Source organism: Strongylocentrotus purpuratus, unplaced genomic scaffold (assembly GCF_000002235.5).
Source record: "Strongylocentrotus purpuratus isolate Spur 01 unplaced genomic scaffold, Spur_5.0 spur5_scaffold_16, whole genome shotgun sequence".
NCBI classification, from domain to species: domain Eukaryota; kingdom Metazoa; phylum Echinodermata; class Echinoidea; order Camarodonta; family Strongylocentrotidae; genus Strongylocentrotus; species Strongylocentrotus purpuratus.
Window position 1 is genome coordinate 11,290,023 of NW_022145601.1, and position 25,577 is coordinate 11,315,599.

At 38.0% G+C, this 25,577-nt stretch overlaps 1 protein-coding gene across 1 annotated transcript; it reads left to right on the forward strand.

Moving 5' to 3' along the window:
* The first annotated feature begins 12,129 nt into the window (after positions 1–12,129).
* LOC115924659 lies at positions 12,130–21,937 on the forward strand. Its single transcript, XM_030987369.1, has 8 exons — positions 12,130–13,651; positions 14,218–14,459; positions 15,024–15,137; positions 17,535–17,685; positions 17,941–18,042; positions 18,304–18,390; positions 18,821–18,946; positions 19,839–21,937. The coding sequence occupies exons 1-8, from the start codon at positions 12,130–12,132 to the stop codon at positions 20,408–20,410; spliced, it is 2,916 nt and encodes a 971-aa protein (XP_030843229.1). The 3' UTR covers positions 20,411–21,937.
* Positions 21,938–25,577: the final 3,640 nt, after the last annotated feature.

Sequence of the window (25,577 nt, forward strand, 5' to 3'; positions counted from 1 at the left end):
CTATTTTAATATTTATTTAATTTAAATAAATTGTATTTGTGTCCCCAGTCTTTTTGTGGTTACGATGTCAGTATTTGTGTGTAACGTTTTCTGAGTATTTAGGTGGGTACACGGAGGGGTAGGGGGGGGGGGAGAGGGGACGGGGGTGGTCACAACAAATATAAAACAAATCACATATATAATATTCAAACCCGATAAACGTTTCACATCTTGAAGTAAATATTCAGTGTAATTGAGTACCTTCACTTGCTGCAGTGCCCTCTGGAAGAGCGGCAATTTTGCAATTATTGCAACTATTATTACTATATTCTTATTACTATTATTGTCATTATTATTCTTTCAATATTGATTCATATATGTTCAACCTTTTGTAGGATACCATACGAGACTACCAGGTAGCCTTTCTTGGTGAGCAGTACTGTGTATATTGGGGAAAAGGACCCCTTTCTGTCACACATCTGGAAAACAAAGAGGAAGTGTCAAAAGAGGTAACAATCCCAACATAATTGTTACTGTTGTTTCCCCCGAAGTAAATTATCCTGACAAACAAATCGTCCGTTAACTATTCTGCAGGTCCTAATAATATATTGCTTACATTACCAAAGATATAGTCCTTTCTTAAAGCGATACCGAACTGATGAACTTTCTGCCTTAGCGTACTGTTCATTGCACAACACCATCTCATTATAATATAATTTCAGGAAACTCGATTTAAACATGGGTCATAACTCATGGTATAACTTTTAAATTACGAAAATGGTACCGTTCCCTATACTTTCGTAGGGTATTAATTGATACTTATCTCTGATTTTCGTAGGAACTTGAAGAATGTGCTTTCTTTGACATGACGACCCATCGGATGCCGTTCAATCTTCAGCCACGTGAAAAAATAGTATACAGAGTTCTCGTCACTCTCATCTTGAAGCAAAAAATCACGAAGAAGATCACCTTCCCAGTACAGTACAACGGTAATATCAAGAGCATGAATTCCTTTCGGGGGAGGTGAGGGGGGGGGGGGGGGGGAGGGGGTGGCTTAAAGACTTCCATTGGCAGTGCTGGCAGCGAAAATAGTGTTCTTGTGCAATTTCAGGAATGGTTATTTGCCTGACCTTCGGACAAGCTGTAACATATCTTCAGATTAAACCCAAACACAACACTCCAATAACATTATTTCTTTCATTTGAGATATTTTTTAATGACTTGTGTACTGAGAAAGACGTGAGTTTACACGAATTTTTTAACGCATTTTTATTGAAACTGGACAAAATGCTCCCCAAAACAAAAAATTAACTCTCTACCAGTTTTGTCGATCCTGGTACTATTTTTTCATGTGGAAAGATTCTACACCACTAGTACCAGTGAATTTCACCCCTCATCATTGGAAGTATGCTAGTGCGTTTATACTGGTTCAGCCTGTAGGTATATATATATGTTTAATGTACAATTTTTTTAGTACGTGCAATGCTAAATATTTCATTTAGGGTAGCAAAAGAACCATGGCAAGTTACTCCTATTTCGAAAAAGTATCATTTTAGGCTAATCGCTTCTCATCACTTTGAGATCATGTATTCACATTTTAGATGTCCCCGACGAGAATCCAGTTACCCAATCAACTCCGAAAGGATCTGCATCGTCCAAAGGCAAAGCTGAACCAAATGATGTTGGACGAGGAACATCCAAATGTAAGGTTAAAAGAAAATGTATTAGTACTATTTTTTCCTTTTATTTGTTTTGTTTGTTTCATACACAAATTTCGATATGCAGGGCATCGTTTTACGAAAGCGTCATGAGTACAAATGGGAAATGTGTGTAGAAAAATTAACACGCTTTTCAATGGGATACCGGCGAGCTTGTTACATGAAACAATGTCCTTATTTTCAGACGATTTGAACAAAATCGAAATAATAACATTGTAAGGATACACATAAAAGCTTTTAATCTTGCGATTTACTCTCATGATTGCGAGATGAATTGTATTTGTGCTATTCTGATTTGATTTTGATTGATTTTTGCTTTATCAGCATCTCAGCTCTCTGAAGAGCTGACAAGAAGCGAGCGTCATGATCTTGAAGCGATAGGTTCAACATCACCTGAGCCTGCAGGCACAAAGGGTAAGACTATGGCCTATCAGGAGCGGTTCTGGAGGAATACCTATGAATATCTTTTTTTTTTGGGGGGGGGGGGGCAGGAGGGAGTAGCAGGAGGCAGGCGCGGATCCAGGGGGGGGGGGGCCGAGCGGGCCTTGGCCCCCCCCCCCGCAAAAAAAAAAAAAAAAAAAAAAAAAAGAGAGAGAAGAAAGGAAAAGAAGGGAAAGAGAAAGAAGAGAGAAAGGGAAAGAAAGAAGAGGAAGAAGAAAAGAAAAGGGGGAAGAAGGAGATCGGGGAAGGCGTAAGGGCCTTGCCTCCCAGGCTGTTGACCCCCCCCCCCCCAATCAAAAAAATAAGAGAGAAGGTAGGAAAGGGAAAGAAAAAAGGAAAAGAGGAGATACTCGCGTACTGATAGGGGGGGGGGGCTTGGGGGAAATCAAATTCAAACGTGGTTTATTTCTAATTCCACAACGGGGGATTACAAATAATGCTGAAATGACATAATTTCCGAGATTTTTCCTCACTTTTTAGTAGATTCCTACATGTCAGGGCCCGAGGTACGGCGGGGATCGGGAGCCCCGAGCCCCCCCCCCCTACTTTTTTGAAAAAGTATATTAAAGAGAAATAAAACAGAATGAGAGCAAGAAAGAAAGAATAGTTAACTGCCAGTGTTGAAAAATAATGAGGCATCAAAATATGCTCATCTGACCGTGATTAATGCCTAAAACCCCTAAGCTTCCGGGGGCTCTGCCCCCTGGATTTCACCTAGGGCCCTACGGCGGGCCCTTAGATGCTCATCTGACGGTAATTTAATGCCTAAAACCCCTGATTTTTTGGGGCTCCGCCCCCTGGACCCCACGCCAAATAGTGACGTGCCAATCTCACAAAATAATAAGGTATACAAAAAAATGCTCATCTGACCTTAATTAAACGCCTAAAACCCCTGAGCTTCCGGGGCCGACTCCGCCACCTCGACCTCCCCCCCCCCCCCAGGGGCCCTAAGACGGCCCCTGATTCAGACAAGGATTAAGAGTATAGAGAACGATACAACGCATCGTCTTCTTTCTCTAATAATATAATGAAACGTCAAAGCTTCGCGCAGGAGGGGAGGGGGGGGGGGGACTGAATTCAGACAAGGATTAAGAATCGAGAACGGTACAACGAATCGTCTTCTTTCTCTCATAATCTTATGAAACGTCAAGGCTTCCGCGCTTCGCGCGGGAGGGGGGGAACCTGAATTCAGACGAGGATTCAGAGGCGAGAACGGTAATACGAATCTTTAATGATTTAATGAAACGTAAAAGCTTCCGCGCTTCGCGCGGGATGGAGGGGGAACTAAATTCCGATGAGGATTATTTTCAAGAACGGTACAACGAATCGTCTATTTTCTCTAATGATTTAATGAAAATTAAAAGCTTCCGCGCGAGAGGGGGAACCTGAATCCAGACGAGGATTAAGAGTCGAGAACTTTACAGCCAATCGTCTTCTTTCTCTCATAATCTTGTGAAACTTAAAAGCTTCCGCGCTTTGCGCGGGAGGGGGAGGGGGAGACTGAATTTAGACAAGGATTAAGAGTCGAAAACGGCGAATCGTCTTCTTTCTCTAATGATTTAATGAATCGTAAAAGCTTCCGCGCTTCGCACGGGAGGGGGGAACCTAAATTCAGACGAGGATAAAGAGTCGAGAACTCGACAACGAATCGTCTCCTTTCTCTAATAATTTAATAAATCGTAAAATTTTCCGCGCTTCGCGCGGGAGGGGGAAAACTAAATTCCGATGAGGATTATTTTCAAGAACGGTACTACGAATCGTTTTCTTTCTCTAATGATTTAATGAAAATTAAAAGCTTCCGCGCTCCGCGCGAGAGGGGGAACCTGAATCCAGACGAGGATTAAGAGTCGAGAACTGTACAGCCAATCGTCTTCTTTCTCTCATAATCTTGTGAAACTTAAAAGCTTCCGCGCTTTGCGCGGGAGGGGGAGGGGGAGACTGAATTTAGACAAGGATTAAGAGTCGAAAACGGTACAACGAATCGTCTTCTTTCTCTAATGATTTAATGAATCGTAAAAGCTTCCGCGCTTCGCACGGGAGGGGGGGAACCTAAATTCAGACGAGGATAAAGAGTCGAGAACTCGACAACGAATCGTCTTCTTTCTCTAATAATTTAATAAATCGTAAAATTTTCCGCGCTTCGCGCGGGAGGGGGAAAACTAAATTCAGACGAGAATTATTTTCGAAAACGGTACAACGAATCGTCTTTTTTCTCTAATAATTTAATGAAACGTCAAAGCTTCCGCGTTTCGCGGAGGAGGGAGGGGGAAAATCGCCCCTCCCTGCACCGACCCCCCCCCCCGCATTACGTCACTGTTGGTCACCATTACGTACCAATATTTGGCTCGCAAAATTTCAAATTTGGGCCCCCCCCCCTAAGAAATCCTGGATCCGCGCCTGGCAGGAGGTGGGGTCTTCTAGCATTATGTGCTTTTGGTGGGGGGAAGGGGGGAGGGGCATTAGAACCGCTTCTGCGGCCCATATTCATATTAGTTTTTGTTTTAGATATTATTTAATGTTCAATCAATGTATTTTTATACCGTATAACTTTTACTCTGTAAATTGAACCATTTTATCTTTTTGCTACATGTTCCATGATTTTATCTCAATCATTTCAATAACCCAACCTAATACAATATAATCCAAGGGCCGACTTGGGATAAATAACAGATGAGTCACAGTTCTTTACAGCACAGGTTGAAGTCTGGTTTTAATCATTTCTTAAAGCCTTTTTTACGTTGCTTTTTTCAGATGAAAGTAGTCCTACTGAAGTCCGTACAAGACCTAGGCCGTTGACTCCGCCATCGATAGAATCACCGCCATGTGAACATGCCTACCAAGTCACACATGATTTGGTAACAGAGACAGAGACAGTTGGTAAGGAGCTGAAAGATAAAGTCGTGTTCAGGGCTCTGTAACAACACAAATTTCAATTGTACCTCAAAAAAATTAAGCTTATCTCCTCAATCAATCGTAACTTTAAGGTGCAGTTTGATGTTATGTTACAGATAGTAACGAACGAAACCTTTGGCAAAACATTATTGTTAATTATTTTGCTACACTCGATCCATGTGTAATAAGTGGGCAGGCTTCCTGAAACGGTTGCTGGAACTTAACCGGGGTAATAATATCTATAGCCATTTAGAAGCGCATATATTGTGATATACGTTTATTCCTTTTAAGTCCTCTACGGAAATTTGAACGATGTAATTGATTTATACGTCATAACATCTTTGTGTTCGTTTTGTTTTAAGCTTTGACGTTATCGAAAGTGCCCGTCTATTCATTAGAGTCTGCAGCAGAGGGGGCGATGGGAGTCCTAGCCCCACCAGCATGGTTTAATGTGGTTTAATCATTTTCTAAAACCTTTTTTTTTACGTTGCTTTATTTCAGACGGAAGTAGTCCTACTGAAGTTCTTACAAGACCTAGCCCTTTGATTTCACCAGCAGAGTCACTGTCACGGGAACATGCCTATCGAGTCACACATGATTTTGTAACGGAGACAGTAGCCTCACCAGCGTGTGCGGCAAACATTGTCCAAAAATTGGTTCCAGGACTTTCAGCCGACCAAATGCACCCGCGTTCTGGGGACGTCTATAATATTATGGTTATCAACAATCCCAAAGAAAAAGATTCTGAAGGAAATACTGTTGCCCCTGCCCCTGTTGCAATTGCTTCCATAGTACCTCCTAGGCTACTGCATGAGCTGCGTTGCCGGTTGAACAGAGAAAGCCCAGTTTTTGGTGACTGGAGGGGTCTTGCCAGTGAGCTGGGACTTGGAGACTACATTCAATCACTGGAGCAGTGCAAGAATCCGACTGAAGAATTACTCGTTCTTGCTGAGAGTCAAAAGAAGATCCAGAACCTTGGGGACTTGGCTAAGGCGTTCGAACGCATGAATCGTGGGGATTGTCAAGAGCTCTGCGAGAACTATGCGTTTGAGAAAACGAAGTCAGCTGATTCTCGGAATGATCAAATGGAAGATGATGACACAGACACCAGTGATTAGGGAACAAGCTCAATGTGTTCCACATCACCCTTTAATCCATGGTCTATGGCTCGTTAATCAGACAACCTGTGAACATAGCATTATATGGTTGTTGTAATCCACCAACTGCCTGTCATTTGGTTTAAAAAACCACAATCATTAGATTTGCTCGAAAAATATAAAGGTAAAGAAAAGGTATACTCTAAGGTTGGTATTCTCCTGATCATTTAAGCCATATCTAGGGGGAAATATCATGTTTAAAATAAAACTTAGATCTCACACCAATTTTCTTTTTGAACCACTGTTTTGCCAAAAGTCTAAATCCAGCGTCGGGTTAAAATATTAGAACAATTCAGGCCTATAAAATTGACCAAACATTGGTTAAAGAGGAAATATGCATGTTTGTTGGGTATATTACTTCCCAATAGTGCGTAAACCTAAACCTTATTCAATTTTGAGTACACTTACCTAGTATTGTGTAAACTTTTACCCTCTTGTAATATGCTTCGCTGCATCAAGATTATTACATCGATTGCTTTTACAGGAACGAAGAATTGAGATTCATTCTTGGCATATTCATCGATTTTAAGAAAGCAATTTTGACACCATTAATCTTAATGTACTGCGAGCTAAACTCTTTAATTATGGCATTCGAGTTTAATAAAGATCCAGATTGGTCAATGTGCTCAAACGTTATCTATAAGGAAAAAGATAATATATGGTCTTCCACAGTGATCATTGCTAGGGCCAATTCTGTTTTTATCTATATAAATGATCTGCCAAGACTGCCATCAGTAACTGATTATTTCAATTTGCGGCTGTTTGTCGATGATTCTGATATAATTCATACTTTTCCAGCTCACCAGGGCGACATTAATGTGGATGAAGTAATGAACAACACATGGAAAATTGTAAAAATAGGTATAAAGGGTAAACTGAACATAGCTGGAGAGGAAATCCAAGCGGTTAATGTTACCACTTATGATAGAAATCTGCCATGGAATAGTCATATTCGTTATGTAAATCAGTGTATCAGGATTGCGACATTTTGTTCCTAGGCGTACTTTGACAGTATCCATTATCATACAAAACGTGGATAAAACCACACAGGTGTGGTGAAGCAATATAAGGTTAGCCTATTAAGAAGCATATTGTATTCACAGAAAATAGCAGTTCGTGCTTTTTTTCATTTAGAGAGTGAATATTACTCATACAGCTCAACTACTTTTACGTTTGATCTGTTTAATAGAAGTTTGTCTCATATGTTGATATATAGTGTATAGAGTATATATAGAGAGAGTATAGTTATTCCACAAGGCAAACAGAAGGTTAACAATTACGTCTGCCAAAATTTAGAAAGACACATGGTCGATTTCCATCGTCTCTTGTGGTTAGTTACTTGATTACCTATTAATGTTAGATTATGTTACAACACATTTGTTGAACAAATCATGAATCGAAAATCCATGCAAATAGTCTGTATGTGTACAACAATTATATATAGTATTTTGTAAGACATTGTTAAAGTTATATATTTGTATAGTATTGATTGCAATAGTACATTAATTTCTTTGTTTTTGTTTAGTTTTCTGAAAGTTACTTGTACAAAATACATTGTTGAGCTGTGCATAAGGCGTTAGGGTCGACTAGCACATATGCTATTATCCGCCCAATTTACCAACCAATATTCTCTCTTATTGTACATATAAATATCGTTGTATGAAATAAATGGTTCTTATTTGCTGTTCGTAAATAAATCTATCAAATACAAAAATCTAATAAAAATAATAAACATTGGCAGGATTGTAACCAGAAAAAAGATGTACATGTATATGGAAATGTATTAACATCAACTCAAATCACATAAAATTAAATGAATTCAACATTTGAAAGTATCTAGAAGGAACCAGAGGTGTTAAATTGCATATTTTGTTTAAGGATCAAGGCAAGACCAGCGATGTTATTGCCTTTCATATGGATTATTCTTTTTAAATGTCATTAAGAAACAAAATATATATATGAGAGAGACAAAAATCTTATAAAGAAGACAACTAAGGAAGGAAGAAATCTGCCAAATTAAAGGGCATCCCTCATAAAAAACTGAACATCATTACGTTTTTCGTACTGAGATCCTTCTCATTCTAACGTTTATTACAAAGGAGTTCGTCTTTTATGTTACCTTTATTCGACGTTTATTCTTCGTCATACTTATCAAACTGTTTGTGTATACTTTATGTACATATATATTTTTAATTGCATTGGATTAATTTAACTTTCATGTATATCATGATGATATTCGTTATAGATAGGTATGATATAGGCGCTCCTTTGTTATCAGTTCATTAATTTTGTGTGAAAGTAGAAAAATAAGAAACTCATGATTGCAAACGTTTGAATAAATCTGTCAAATAATAAAGCAGTTATGAATGTTTGAAAAATGATATCTCTAAATCTATATGCGAATCTCAAATTGGCAATTGGGTCAATGGATTGTGATGTATTCGTGGACAATTCTTTCGTTTGTTGTGTACACAAATATCAATATTTTCTGTTTTTCTCCTTAGTGCCTTCTTCCATGGGGCACTCCTACATACAATGTATTGGATAGCATATTATATTATATATTTTATATGATTTGTGTTTTTATTTGTGTTTGAAATAAATTGAATCGAATTAAATTGAATATATTGTGAGAATCTCAGTTTGAAAAGAAATTACATATTTGCACACCCAATGACGTTAGAATACTAGTCATTCAAAAAGGGCATTGACTGGAACGCGGTTCTATACAGAGTGAGTCAGAAAAAATGTCCCACTTTTCAAAAGTTGTAATGTTTGAAGTCTGAATATTTAATCATGGGTTTCATGATATGTCTTGATAGAGTTATCCTCCTAGTACATTTAGGTACTATTTTCATTTGAATCTCTGCATGCATGACTAAACATCAGACAATCTTTACAAGACTGCCAGATCTCACTTGCGCCAAGTTACTGGGGGTGAGGAATAAAACAGTGCATTGAACAAAGACAGTCAGACAGACAGACATACACACACGCACACACACACGCACACACACGCACACACACATGAATTCACACATACACGAACACATGCATACACAGCACACACCATGACAATTGTTTCATAATATCCCCTTTTCTGATTAAGCAATGATTTTATCAAGATCGCTGAATGTTTAAGTGGCATAAACCCCTTTAGTACACATTCAATACCACTATTGTGTCATCATCATCATCATTGTCATCATCTTAATCTTCATCATTATCATCATCATGAAGCACAACATTCGCCAATACGCACCAAGAGGACAGCGGCCACTCAACTTTTCGTACGAGAAGAAGAATTCCCGACAAAAAGTAACAGTTTGGGTTGGCCTTGTCGGGAATGGAACGCTCATTTGTGTGCGTGTGCCTGTGCGTGTGTGTGTGTCTGTCTGGCAGTCTTGGTTCAAAACACTTTTTTTATTCCTCACCTAGCTACTTGGCGCAAGTGAGATCTGGCAGTCCTGTAAAGAATGTCTGATGTTCAGTCATGCATGCAGAGATTCAAATGAAAATGGTACCTAAATGTACTGGGAGGATAACTCTATCAAGACATATCATGAAACCCATGATTAAATAATCATACTTCAAACAATACAACTTTAACAAGTGGGACATTTTTTTCTGACTCACTCTGTAGAGCTCGCAATGCTTCATCAGTCAAGGGTTTCATACACAAATAATTTTGGCAGAAAGAGAATAAATTGCTGAGATTATTACATGTATCATCCGTGTGTGTATTTGACAACAAAGTGAACGCTAATCGGTATACGCTCTTAGAATTAAATTGCATGTAGGTAACTGCTAGTTGTTTTTAGAGAATTACCCGATTCTTGGCAATGATTTTAAAAATTCAGCGCCACAGGGTTTTGAACATTCTAGGGGCAATATATATTTTATACCATAAAGCAATACACGTTTGGGTGATATTCTGAAAACTTCAGACTTTCAGAATACTGAATAAGAGGTATGTTAAGGGTATTTCAACACACAAAAGAACCTTCAGCAACGGCCTTCTCGGAGCCAGTACTCCAGTTTGTATACAATTTGATATGGGCAGACTTAGGTTATTTTGTACAGAAGTTAGAATATCTGTGGATGTTTGAGGTGATTTGAACCATGTGCTAATTACGAACTGGTCTACACATTATTCTACACAGACCGATTTAATTGTTGATGTTTATGTGTGACCAATCCTCTCTAACCTTATATCTCAATCATATAAATGAGACCGATACCAGACTACTCATCACGAAAAAATATCCTCCTATTATACTTTTCTCATTCCCCCTACCCGTATTATCCAAATCTCTTTTCAAATTCATCAAAAACTCTAGCATTTTAAACACCTTTCCTCGTACTGGAAAATATACATTTGCAATGTATCATAATTTCTAAATCCTGTTAAATATCTTTCATTGGAATGTATCTTCCAATTTGATCTGAAACTAAAGAAAGAACCTTCAAATCTAAATGTGAATTAATCAACCCAAGAACACCTATTCTGTGTAAAGTACCAGGACTTAAATGACAACTTCCATCCCACATTAAACTCCATATATTTCTTACAACATAATATCTGCATATTTATCTTTGCACTCAGAAAATATCAGGGATCATTTGTTCTTTTCCCTGATTCCTTTTTCCTTTAAGGAAAGAAAAGTATAAGAAAGGATAGATTGTTAAAATCCATCACTATAACAATACAAAATTCGGAACACTTCTCTTTGGAGGACAGTGACATCACAATCACGAACCAAAATATTGTCTGCTGAATGGAACAAAAAAATAAAGGTGATATTTAAGTATTTATAGTCTCCAGAAGAAAATCCATGAAGAAAATTGAAGTGAACCATGTTTTTGTAATACTACGACAAATCAAATACAAATACCAGACCAGACCAGACCAGAAAACCGATTATATTATCCACAGAGGCCAAACAAAATAGGTCAGTTTGACCTTTTTGGAGTCGGTGCGAAGTCGGTTTGCCAGTGTGACTGAGGGACCGATTCTCGGCGAGTTGGAGCAATGTAATTGTGTCTCCGGTCTGTTGTCGGTCTTGTATCTTCTGTCAGTTGAACTACCCGTGAATCGAAATTTCTCTATTTCATATGTAAAACTTATTTTAAAGAGCGAAGATGTTAGTTCATCCTCTTTTTACTAAAAGATTTCTGAGAATGTATTCAATATGAGAATTATGAAAGTTATGCATTTTGACCAAAGTATGAAGTGCATATGTACATGGAGAGAGGCGAATAATTGGCACTTCGTTAGCATCTTTTAATGCTTAATTGGTGGCGATACACTATCAAATTTGGACATAAATTCTAGAGAAATGAAGCGAGTACTCTACATCAGCAGTTTACAGCATTACATAATGTTAATGAAAAGCGATAGTAGAGATCGTATTCCTTTTCCTTTCTCTGTCCCTTTTATCTTTCTCTCTTTTCCCTGTTTTCTCTCATATTTCTTAGTATTCGATGTGTCTGAGTGTGTGTGTTTGTGTGCGTGGGGAGGGGGGGGGGGCAGGTCAACCTAGCATTGGTTATGGATGAGTCGTAATGAAATATTGATCCGCCATGTTCTTTTTCTATCGCGCAGATCTAAAACCAGGTTTATTTCAGCCCCCCCCCCAATAAACATCAAATAAAGAGAAATTGCAAGGCAATAGAACTGTCTTGTTGCAGAACGCAGTAGAGTAATGTAGGCAGACTTCTAAAGCCGAATACAGAACTGAATGCAAAGTCCAATTTATGTATTGCTTTCATATAATCACGCTTGAGCGTTCCTTCAGAATAGACCAAATATCATCGCTACTAAAGGGTACGGGCTAATTTACACAGTAGTTTAATGTCACATTACAATAAGTAACATGGTGTTTGGAGAGCACGGTAATATCATAGAGAGAAAAACGTTGTGGGTGTGAATTACGTTAAACATGGCGCTCTTTTCAGCAGCAGCAAAAGGAGACTTCCTGAAGATACAATCATTAATCGACTCGGAAGACAAGTCAGAGGATTCGGGAGGAGTTGATGTAAACTGCAAGAATGCATCTGGCAAAACACCCCTTCACATTGCTTCGGAAAACGGACATTTGCAAACGGTTAAATGCCTCACCCACCATGGAGCAAAAGTGAATGTGATCGATGCTAACCTACAAACATCGGTTCATTTATGCTCGAAGAAAGGCCATCTTCATGTGGTACAGATGTTAGTGAACGAAGGAGCAGATATTGAAATTGGTGACAAAGATGGGTTTACAGCTCTTCACGTAGCATCATTGAATGGTCATATTGATGTTGTCAAATACCTTGTTACTAAAGGGGCAGAGCTGGAGAGACTTGCTGATGATTACTGGACACCTCTACACCTTGCTTTAGACAGTGGCCATCTTGATATTGCAGATTACCTTTTGACAGAAGGAGCCAACATTAACACATGTGGTAAAGATGGATATTCAGCTCTACATACTGCATCACAAACTGGTGATATTGATGTAGTGAAATATCTAACCAGTCAAGGAGCAGAGCTGGATAGGAGCACTGACGATGGTTGGACCGCACTTACTTTGGCTTCATTTGGCGGACGCCTTGACATTGTCAAATACCTTGTTAGTAAAGGGTCTCAACTTGACAAATGTGACAAAGCCGACAGGACCCCCTTGTATTGTGCTTCTCAAGAAGGCCATTTTGAAGTCGTCCAGTATATCGTGAACAAGGGAGCAGGCATTGAAATTGGTGATAAAGATGGGTATACAGCTCTTCACATTGCATCCTTCAAGGGTCATCTTGATATTGTCAAATACCTTGTTAGGAAAGGGGCACAGCTTAACAAATGTAACAAAAACGACAGGACACCCTTGTCTTGTGCTTCCCAAAAAGGCCATCTTGAAGTCGTCGAGTTTCTTGTGAACGAAGGAGCATGCATTGAAATTGGTAATAAAGATGGGGTTACAGCTCTCCACAGAGCATCATTCAATGGTCATCTTCATATTGTCAAATACCTTGTTAGTAAAGGTGCAGACCCGGGGAAACTTGCTAATGAAGAGGACCACTATGACTACCTTCGCAGTACGTTCGGTAGTAAGGCTCTCCCTAGCTTAATGCCCCGCCCATACTCCCCAACATACGATCCATATCTTACCAGTAAACAAGACAGCTCTAGCTCCTCGAGGAAGAGTATCACAGAAGAGACAAAGATTATAAGTCTGGACGAGTACAGCATCAAGGTTCCAATTTCACCAGACGATGTGGACAGAGCCAAATATATCACAGCAGAAGCATTGACAACCATTCCACATGACTTAAAGCTGGAAAAAGACGAAGTTATTATCTCAGTTGGGCTCAAGCTATCCCCTCCTGGTCTTCAGTTTAAAACTCCGGTGGAAGTCACGGTCTCACATAGCGCTATTTTCTCCAACCCAGACAAGGCAGAAATTGTGCTATACACCCGAAGGACTGGTAAGATCTTCCTATTACCATAGATCCTATATTTCCATATTAATTCCTTTCTCTTATTGTGACAGTGCAGAGAGCCCTTGACTGCCACGACGAACCCATCACAATTATGACAGAGATCTTCACACAAAATTAATCCTTCCCTACTATTCTTGTAATCATATGACCTTACTTCAATGATGATATTCCTTTCAGAATGTTCGTATTCACTTAGTTTTACTTGATAAACTTCTATTAGGATAGAAATTCACTTTATTATTTTTCTTCAGTCTTTGTGTTTGAATAACTTGTGGTAAGATCGTGGTAAATTGTGTAAATTAAACAAACAAAGATTAGGAATGATCTAATACATGAAATTGTTTGTTAATAGCCAATCACCAAACAGCAGTTGACATTTTTAACGACATTGCTCATAAATAAACAATGACCCTCAAACAAAGCTTCCCAGTCAATCTGCGAACCTTTACACAAAATACTTTCCTTTCTTTGTTATACTAAATCCCTGAGCGTTGACAGTTCACCGCGTTACAAAATTAACACGGTCCCCTATTTGTTGTTGTTGTCGACAGAGTCTGATGAATTTTCAAGGATAGTTCCTGCTTCTGACAAAGCTGCTCGGTGTGTAGTCACAAAGAATCACCTTACTCTGTACTTAGATCATTTCTCGGAATGGTGGATTATCTCCTTAATCAAGAGATACTTCATCGGTAAACGACTCATCTGTACGCCATACGTTCCCGTGTCAATATCCAGAGACGTCATGAACCCCATCTTGCTCGTCATTAAAGACGACTTCTACGGCATGAAAGAGGTAATTTTGTAACGGATTAACAGTCCGGTATATTTCTGGTCCATGTTATGTGTAATGATCTTTTTTCCTTCTCATTTCGTCACGAAACTTTCCAATCTTGCACATCTCATAGTCAATTTCGTATTTGGTCATTCATTTTCAGACTTTGTCCAATCGATTTCATCATTTTGCATCTAACTTCGTCAAAGTCAAATCAAGTTCATCATCCTTGGCTGCTAACGTACAATGCATGAAACAATTTTTTCAGTTTGCAACCAATTTCGTTAGAGCATCATTCAAATACCTTATCCTACCCCCGGACAATTACCCCATAGGATAGTTGTCCGGGAGGTAGTTGTCCTAGAGGGTTGGTTTCCCTAGGGGGTAGTTGTCCTAGGGGTAGTTGTCCCAGGGGGTAGGTGTCCCAGAACCTCTTGCATTTGCTGGAGGTTCTTGCAGTGCCCTCTGGAAGAACAGCATTATCTCAAAGTTTTCTTATCATAATCTATTTTTAGTCTCCCCCTCCCCCAATTATTATCACTATTATTTTGTTCAATATTGATTCATATGTTCAATCTTTTGCAGGATATTATACAAGAGTACAAGGCAGCCTATCCTGGTGAGCAGTACTGTGTATATTGGAGACAAGGACCCCTACTTGTCAGACATCTGGAAAACGAAGCCGAAGTGTCAACACAGGTAAGAATCTCAATATAATTGATACTATTGTTTCCCCCGAAATAAATTATCCTGACAAACAAATCGTCCGTTTCTTAGACAGCAGGGCGTAATATATATGTTGTCACATTACCAAAGACACGGGCTAGAGCTTTCTTAAAGCGACACTGAACTGATGAACGTTCTGCCTAAGCGTTCTGTTCAGAGCCATCTTTTCACATATATAGATGGCTCTGGTTCTGTTCATTGCACAGCGCCATCTCATGGTCAATTTGCCAACATTGTGTAATCCAATACCTTGTTTCCGCTTCGCAGACAGAGGGCTGGACGCGATATCATTTCAGCGAGTTACGGGCACCGAACTGTAAAATACGTATTTCACTCTTTTTTGGTTACGGGACCATACTGCTACAGCTGACCCCAGATAGCGCTAGATGGGATTTTGTGGTAATGCTTTTAGTACACTGTGGCTTCCATTAACACGTTAGGCGGACCAATGCATGAAATTACTTTGCAGGATAAATTTTATCAGCAAAGCTGTTTTTATCATGGTCCTGATTGAAATACAATGAGACTATGTATGCAATAAATCACATTTAATAGGTAGACCAAACAAAAATCATGATACCAAGTTAAGGGAAGTGTATCATGGGAAATACTGCAAAATGCCATCTACGTCTTTTTTGGACAACTGCACGTGAATGCTGCGTTCGCGTCGTCCGTAATCGTATTAGGCGATTTGCCCCGAGTAGGGCCACGGGAAAGACACACAGTCTCGTTATGACACACTCCCTTTAAGCCAAGTAGCCTGCTCAGCGGCCGGGCAGCGGATTTTTCCCAAACATACAGGTTTGTATTTCCGGTCTTCTGATTGACTGATATGTTTTATTTTTACGTCATTAGCAGCTTGTAAAGATAGTTTACAAACAATTAGACTTTGATTATTTATAAAGGGAAAATATGACGAAATCATTACTAGGATTCGAACCCACAACTTTAATATTGTAGATAAAGACGTAAAATATATCAGCAAATCAGAAGACCGGAAATATTAGTAATAGCAAACGTGTTTAAAAGGGAAAAAATTGCGGCCGTATCCTAATGCACCAGCACGGCGGGGCGATCGAACATAAAAACATAGCGCTCCCTAGTTGACCTCCGAGCAACTTTGTGGTTCCTGGTCCAAACGGCGCAAATCTGCTGCGAAGAGACAAGGCCTTCATTTCATTTCGAGTTGATAAACGCGACAAGCCGCAATTACGTTTGTATACTGTGTTTATATACACTGTTGGTCATGAAGGTGGAATGATTTCGACAATTATTTATTCCTAAAAGATCTAGATAATAGCATACATTCTCGTGTGTTATTGAATAATAATTGGCGAGTGCTTGTTTGCGTGACTGCTAAAACATGTGTATGGTACTACTATTATCAACCAGGGGACCTACGTCCTTAAGTCATGTCCTTAAGTTAACTGACATTAATGAGGATTAATGTCTCATAAAAGGGCACTAATATAGTACATCGACACGGTTTTGATCCTGGGGCCTCACAGTTACGAGGCCATTGCTTTGCCACTAAATCACTACTGTACGCAGCGGGGGCTAGGGAAGGGGGCAGCCCCCACAAATAAAAACAAAACAAAGAAAATGCAATAAATCATCAATAATTTATTGCATTTTCCCCCGGTCCCCAACAGGAAAATTCCTGTGTGTGGCCATGCCTTGAACCATAATGCTTTTTTCCTGTTAGGGACCGGGGAAAATGCAATGAATTAACGAGAATTGATTGCATTTTGGGGTTTTGTTTTTGTGTGGGCTGCCCCTTTGTGTGGACTGCGTACAGTCATGATTCAGTGGCAAAGCAATGGCCTCGTAACCGTGGATCAAAAACCGTGGATCAAAACCGTGTCGATCAGCTATATTAGTGCCCTTTTGGGAGGCATTTATCCTCATTACCGTCAGTTATGACTTAAGGACATGAGAATGTATACTATTATCTACATCTAATAGGAATAAATGTCAAAATTATTCCACAAATTGGGTTAAAAAGTAATATTCCACCTTCATGACCACAGTGTATATGTATGTAAACGCTGTTTCTGTGTTGAAGCGCTTATACGTGGTCTTGATGAGGTTACTTGGTTCTCGTTACAATATTATTTTAGAAAAAAATATTCAAGCATGGGCCATAGGGGTTAGGCTCGACTAGCACATGTGCTATTATCTGGCCCCTTTTACCAACCAATAGTTTCTTTTCTTGTATATGTAAATTATTGTATGAAATGTATTGCTGTTGGTAAATAAATCAAATCAATCAATTGAATTCATGGTATCACTTTTAAATTAGCATGTACCATGACACAATTTCTGTAACTTCGTAGGATGTTAATTGATGGTTATCTCTGATTTTCCTAGGAACTTGAAGTACGTGCTTTCTTTGACATGACGACCAATCGGATGCCGTTCGCTCTTCAGCCACGTGAACAAATGGTATCCGGAGTTCTTGTCACGCTCATCTTGAAGCAAACAATCACGAAGCGTATCGCCTTCCAAGTACTGTACAACGGTAATATCAAGGGCATGACTTCCCTTTTTGTTGGGGGGGGGGGGGGGGGGGGGGTTGCAACCATGTTCCATTAGTCTGCCTTATTCAATATATATTTATATAAATTATGTCATATATATGTATATTGTGTTTACGTGCAGTGCTATACAGTTCATTTAGTGTAGCAAAAGTACCATGGCAAGTGACTCCAATTTGGAATAGTTATTTTATGCTAATCGTTTCTCATCACGTTGATATCATGTATTCACAATTCAGATGTGCCGCATGAGAATCCAATTGCCAAATCAACTCCGACAGGAACTGCATCTTCCAAAGGCAAAGCTGAACCAACTGATGTTGGACGGGGAACATCCAAATGTAAGATTTAAAAAATATATATTAATATTATTTTTCCTTTTGATGTGCAGGGCATCGTTTTACAAAACCTTCGTTGGTACAAGTGAAAAATGTAGTGTATAAAATTAACACGTTTTAAAAGGGATGTCGGCGAGCTTGTTGCATATGAAAAAATCTCCTCACTGTAAAGAGACGATTTGAACTAAATCGAAAAAATAACATTATATTTGTGCTATTCTGATTCGATTCTGATTTGATTTTGATTGAACATTGCATTTTCAGCACATCAGCTCCACGAAGAGCAGACAAGAAGCGAGCATCATCTTGAAACGATAGGTTCAACATCACCTCAGCCTGCAGACACAAAGGGTAAGACTATATGTCCTGTCAGGAACGGTTCTGGAGGAATACATGTATAAATATTAAGTTATTTTTTGGAGGGCGCAGGGGATGGGGTCTTCTAGCAATCATTTATACATGTATTTTTGAGGGGGGGGGGGGGGGCTATAGAACCGCTACTGCGGCCTATATTCTTGTAATTGGCCTTTGCTTTAAATATCCTGTAATGTATTATCAATGTTTTTCTAAACCGTATAATATTTACTCTTTCAATTGAACAATATTCGCTACATGTTCCATGATTTTATCTCAATCATGTCACTAAACCAAATGAATACAATATAATTCAAGGGTCAACATGCGAAAGATAACGGATCAGTCAGAGTTCTTTACAGCACTGCATGGTCGGAGTCTGGTTTAATCGTTTTCTAAAACTTTTGTTTACGTTGCTTTATTTCAGACGGAAGTAGTCATACTGATGTCTTTACAAGACCTAGGCCGTTGATTCCACCATCGATAGAGTCACCGCCATGTGAACATGCCTACCAAGTAACAGAGACAGGAGCTATTGGTGAGGAGCTGAAAGGTAAGTCGTGTTCTTGGCTCTGCAACAAAAAAGTCAATTGTATCTCCCAAAAATTAATCTTATCTCCTCAATCAATCGAAACTTTTAGATAAATAGTTACTGATATAACGAAACCCTTTGGCAAAACATTAATCTATATATGCTACACTAAACCAATGTGTAATAAGTGGGTATGGTACCTGAAACGGTTGCTAGAACATAACCGGGGTAATACTATTTAAAGGGATACTTGAGTTATGTTTTCAGACCGCAGATGCTTTCAATGTGCATCGTTGTTGCTCTTATTCTTATGACATTTCTAGTGCCCTTTTAGAACCTTAAATTGCTATGAAGGTAATTTTAGACCCCAAAATGTGTGAAATTTAGCCAATAATATCATACCAATTCAGCTCCACTTTCAAACAAATACGGTCACCGTTAATTAATTATTTAATTTAACGAAAACATTAATGGGCCGGCTGGTTGTGCGTTATATGACCAACACGAAAATGCCAACAAAACAGCCAACATCGGCATTGGCTGTAATACGACGTAAAAGGTGCTATTTCGTTTTTTCAACGGCTTTTTCAAATTATCTAATATTTGTGGTGGCCACACAAATATTAGAAATCGTTATATTTATGAATATTTCAGCAGTCTCTGAACCGAATTTGATCGAACAAAGATGATTTTGTCATTTAAATTGTATTTTCTTTCAAATTTGACACTCAGTTTTTCATTATCTCACAACAAAATTATTTTGTGTAGCGCCATCTGCAACAGAACTCCCTTTAAAGTCCTTTAGAAGAGCATATTGTGATATCCGCTTAATATTTCCTTTACATACTCTTTGGAAATTTGAAATATGTAATTGCTTTACGTCATATCATCTTTGTGTTCGTTTTGTTTTAAGCTCCGACATCATCGACAGTGCCCGTCCATCCGGTAGAGCCTGCAGCAAAGAGGACAATGGGAGCCCCACCAGCAATTGTGGCAAACATTGTCCAAGAATTGGTTCCAGGACTTTCAGCAGATCGAAATATGCACCAGCGTCCTGGAAACGTCTATATCAACGTCAACAATATCAAAGTCATCAATAATTCCCAAGTGAATAATCCTCAAAGAAATACTGTTGCCCCTGTTCCAATTGTATCCATAGTACCTCCTATGCTACAGCATGAGCTGCGTTGCCGGTTGAACAGAGAAAGCCCAGTTTTTGATGACTGGAGGGGTCTTGCCAATCAGCTTGAACTTCAAGACTACATACAATCACTGGAGCAGTGCAAGAATCCGACTGAAGAACTACTCGTACTTGCAGAGAGTCAAAAGAAGATTCAGGACCTTGGGGACTTGTGTAAGGCGTTCGAACGTATGAATCGTGGAGATTGCCAAGAGCTCTGTGAAAAATATGCGTTTGAGAGAACAAAGTCAGCTGATCCTCGGAAGGATCAAATGGAAGATGATGACACGGAAACCAGTGATTAGGGAACAAACTCAATCTGTTCCATATCACCCTTAAATCCAGGGTCTATTGCTCGTTATTCATACAACCTATGAACATAGCCCTATATGGTTGTTGTAATCTACCAACTACCTGTCATTTGGTTTTAACAAACCAAATCATTAGATTTGCTCGAAACATAATAATTAAAGGTATAATATAAGGTCCGTATTCTCCTAATTCAGTTAAGTCTTATCCAGGGTCTAAAATCATGTTTGAAAGAAAACTGAGATCTTAGCCCAATTTTCTTTTTTAGACCACTTTTTTGACAAAAGTTTAAATCCAGCGTCGGGTTGAAATATTAGAACAATTCAGGCCTATAAAATTGACCAAATATATGTTTGTTGGGTAAATTATTACCACCCAATATTGCCAAAACCTTAGTCAATTATAAGTACATTATTATGATACTTATTATTATACAGATTATTGTGATACTTGGCACTTAACTGTTAATGCCAGCAAAACGAAAATTGTTGTTTTTTCACGTGTGAAAGTTAGAAGAATTCCAGAATTCGTTGATGATGGTGGTGTACTGGAAGTTGTTTATGACTTTGTATATTTAGGAGTGACGTTTAATTATAATGGTAACTTTAAAAAAGCAATTGCTAAACAGGTCACACAAGCTCGAAAGGCAATGTATAGTATGTTAGTAAAGGCAAAAGGTTGCATTTATCTGTTGATACACACTGTCATTTATTTGATCACTTAGTTTTGCCAATTCTATTATATGGTGCTGAGGTCTGGGGCTATGAGTGTATAGATCAACTTGAAGTTTTCCAAAGAATTTGTTTAAGAACGATATTGTTTGTAAATAAGTGCACACCTGACTGCATTGTTTATGGTGAAACTGGACGTGGTAAAATACTCGATAAAATTAAGTGTAGAATGATTGAATATTGGGTAAGACTAGATAAAGGGAAGCAATCAAAGTATTCATTGATTCTCTTTAAGTTTCTGTTGCAGTTGTAAAGTGAAGGACAAAGTTGAGTTAATATAAAGTCACAATGGGTTGAGTTTCTTGCAAACAGTTTTGACTATGCAGGACTTGGAAACGTCTGGCGAGCTCAAGGAGAAGGATATAGTGCTGCCTGGATTATGAATACTATGAAAACCAGGCTTTCTGACATGTCTATTCAGGAATGGAGCGCAGCTACCTGGTCAAATCGTATTTGCACGAACTATAGGATGTTTAAGAATGAGTTGGTTTGTGAAAAATACCTGCAGATATTATGTCAGAAGGAAGCAATAATTTTAAGTAAATTTAGATGCAGAACACATAGATTACCAGTGAATAAAGGTAGATTTGATGCAAATGTCGTAGATGATGTGCAATGCTCACTCTGTACACCAACATATATTGGTGATGAATTGCATTACATTTTTGTATGTCCATTCTTTCAAAATAAGAGAAATATCTATATACCAAATAACTTGTGTGGTAGTAGCTTAAGACCAAGTGCATTGCACATGGATAGGTTTGTAATACAGCTCACGCTTGCCAGCTGAAGAAATTAGCAAATTTTTGTAGAATCATTATGTCATATTTTTCAACAGAGTCAAGGGTAGATGGTAATACTGTAAATGATAACTCACAAATAAACAATGTTGTTGGGCACACTCATAGTGGTAGGAGGGTGAATTGCCCAGTTCGCCTCGATTTGTAAATATGTTCATTTGTTCATATTATCACATGTTTATCATTGTTCATATTATCACATGTTTATTATTGTTCACATTATCACATGTTTATCACTGTTCATATTATCACATGTTTTTCTTTGTTCATATTATCTTATTATGTTATCAATTTTCATGTTATCACATGTTCATCATTGTTATACTATTGTTATATTGATACTATGTTGTAAATATGTTTGTACTCTCATACCCCGAGAGGGGGTCGATAGAGTCAATAAAATCTTACAATCAATCAAAGTACATTATACCCATTAGTGAGGAAACGTTTACCCTCTTGTAATATGCTTCGCTGCATCAATATTATTTACTTGCTTGCTTTTACAGGTTCGAAGAAGTGAGATTCACTCTAGGCATATTCATCGATTTCATGAAAGCAATTTTGACACCATTAATCTAAATATACTACTAGCAAAACTCTCTAATCACGGCAATCGAGTTCTTTTTTATGGTTTAAGGACTATCTTAGTAACAGATCTAGATTGTTCAACGTGGTTAAACGTTATCCATAAGATATAAGATAAGATGTGGTGTTCCACAAGGATCGTTACTAGGGCCAACTCTGTTTTTATCTATATAATTGATCTGCACTCATTAACTGATTACTTCAATTTGCGGCTGTTTGCCGAATATTCTAATATAATTCATTCTTTTCCAGCTCACCAGGGCAAAATTAATGAGGATGAAGTAATGAACAACACACAGAAAAATTGTTGCATTGCTAAAAAAAAAAACTCAATTCAATGAAACCGTATTCCATTTTGATAAGTAGAAAGAGGTATTAAATCGTCGCTGTTTTCACGAAGTGACGGTAGTGAAAAAAAATTGCATTCACTTTGCGTTACGATTTTCCTCACTACCGTCACTTCGTGAAAACAAGGACGAAATGGTAAACTGGACGTAGCTGGAGAGGAAATCCAAGCGGTTGATGTTACCACTTATGATAGAAATCTGCCATGGAATAGTCATATTCGTTATGTAAATCAGTGTATCAGGTTTGCGATATTTTGTTCCTAGGCGTACTTTGACATTATCCATTATCAAATTAAACGTGGATAAAACCACACAGGTGTGGTGAAGCAACATAAGGTTATTAGCCTATTAAGAAGCATATTGTATTCACAGAAAATAGCAGTTCGTGCTTTTTTCATTTAGAGATAAAATTACTCATACAGCTCAACTACTTTCATGTTTGATCTGTTTAATAAAAGTTTGTCTCATATGTTGATATATAGTGTATAGAGTATATATAGAGTAAAGTTACTCCACAAGGCAAACAGAAGGTCAACAATTACGTCTGCCAAAATGTGGAACGACACATGGTCGATTTCCATTGTCTCTTGTGGTTAGTTACTTGATTACCTATTAATGTCAGATTCTGTTACAACACATTAGTTGAACAAATCATGAATCAAAAATCCATGCAAATAGTCTGTATGTGTACAACAATTATATATAGTATTTTGTAAGACATTGTTAAATTTATATATTTTTATAGTTTTGATTGCATTAGTACATTAATTTCTTTGTTTTTGTTTTGTTTTCTGAGAGTTACTTGTACAAAATACATTGTTAAGCTGTGCATAAGGCGTCAGGGTCGACTAGCACATATGCTATTATCCGCCCAATCTACCAACAAATATTTTCTCTTCTTGTACATATAAATATCGTTGTATGAAACAAATGGTACTTATTTGCTTTTCGTTAATGAATATATCAAATACAAAAATCTAATAAAAATAATAAACATTGACAGGAATGTAACCAGAAAAGGGATGTACATGTATATGGAAGTAAATTAACATCAACTCAAATCAAATAAAATGAAATGAATTCAACATTTGAAAGTATAAAGGAACCACAGGTGTTAAATTGAATATTTTGTTTAAGATAATGAAAACAATAAGCTCCTGTGGCCAGGAGCAAGGCAAGACCAGCGATTTGTATTGCGTTTCATATGCGAGTATCCTTTTTTTTTAATGTCATTAAAAAACAAAATATATATATGAGAGAGACAAAATCTTTATAAAGAAGACAACCTAGGAAGGAAGAAATCTGCCAAATTAAAGGGATCCTTCATAAACAACTGAACATTGTTACGTTTTGCGTATCTCCTGAGAATATCAAACTGTTTATGTAAACTTTATGTACATATATATATATTTAATTGCAATGGATTCATTGAACTGTTATGTATATCATGATGATATTCGTTATACATAGGTATGATAGGCGCTCCTTTGTTATATATAAGTTCATTAATTTTGTGTGAAAGCAGAAAAATAAGAAACTCATGATTGCAAACGTTTGAATAAATCGGTCAAATAATAAAGCAGTTATGAATGTTTGAAAATGATATCTCTAAATCTATATGCGAATCTCAAATATTCGTGACTGTATTCGTGGACAATTCTTTCGTTTTTTATGTACAAAAAATATCAGTATTTTCTGTTTTTTCTCCTTAGTGCCTTCTTCCATAGGGCACTCATACATACAATGTATTATGGATAGCATATTATATTATATATTTTATATGATATGTGTTTTTATTTGTGTTTGAAATAAACTGAATCGAATTAAATTGATTATATTGTGAGAATCTCAGTTTGAAAAGAAATTACATATTTGCACACCCAATGACGTTAGAATACCAGTCATTCAAAAAGGGCATTGACTGGAACGCGGTCCTATACAGAGTGAGTCAGAAAAAATGTCCCGCTTTTTAAAAGTTGTAATGTTTGAAGTATGAATATTTAATCATGGGTTTCATGATATGCCTCCTAGTACATTTAGGTACCATTTTCATTTGAATCTCTGCATGCATGACTGAACATCGGACAATCTTTACAATACTGCCAGATCTTACTTGCGCCAAGTTACTGGGTGAGGAATAAAACAGTGCATTGAATAAAGACAGTCAGACAGACACAGACATACCTGGACACAGACACACACACACGCGCAAAAACACACGCACACGCACACACATCACACACCGTGACAAATGTTTCATAATTTCCCCTTTTCTGATTAACCAATGATTTTTTATCAAGATCGCTGAATGTTTAAGTGGCATAACCCTGACAATATTTCACTTTAGTACACATTCACTAGCATCATCATATCATCATCATCATCATCATTGTCATCATCTTAATCGTCACTATCATCATCATTATCATCATCAACATCATCATCATCATCATGAAGTACAACATCCACCAATACGCACCAAGAGGACAGCGGCCACTCAACTTTTCGTACGAGAAGAAGAATTCCCGACAAAAAGTAACAGTTCGGGTGGGCCTTGTCGGGAATGGAACGATCATTTGTGTGCGTGTGCCTGTGCGTGTGTGTGTGTTTGTGGGTGAGTGTGTGCGTGTGTGTGTGTGATTGTCTGGCTGGCAGTCTTTGTTCAAAACACTATTTTATTCCTCACCTAGCTACTTAGCG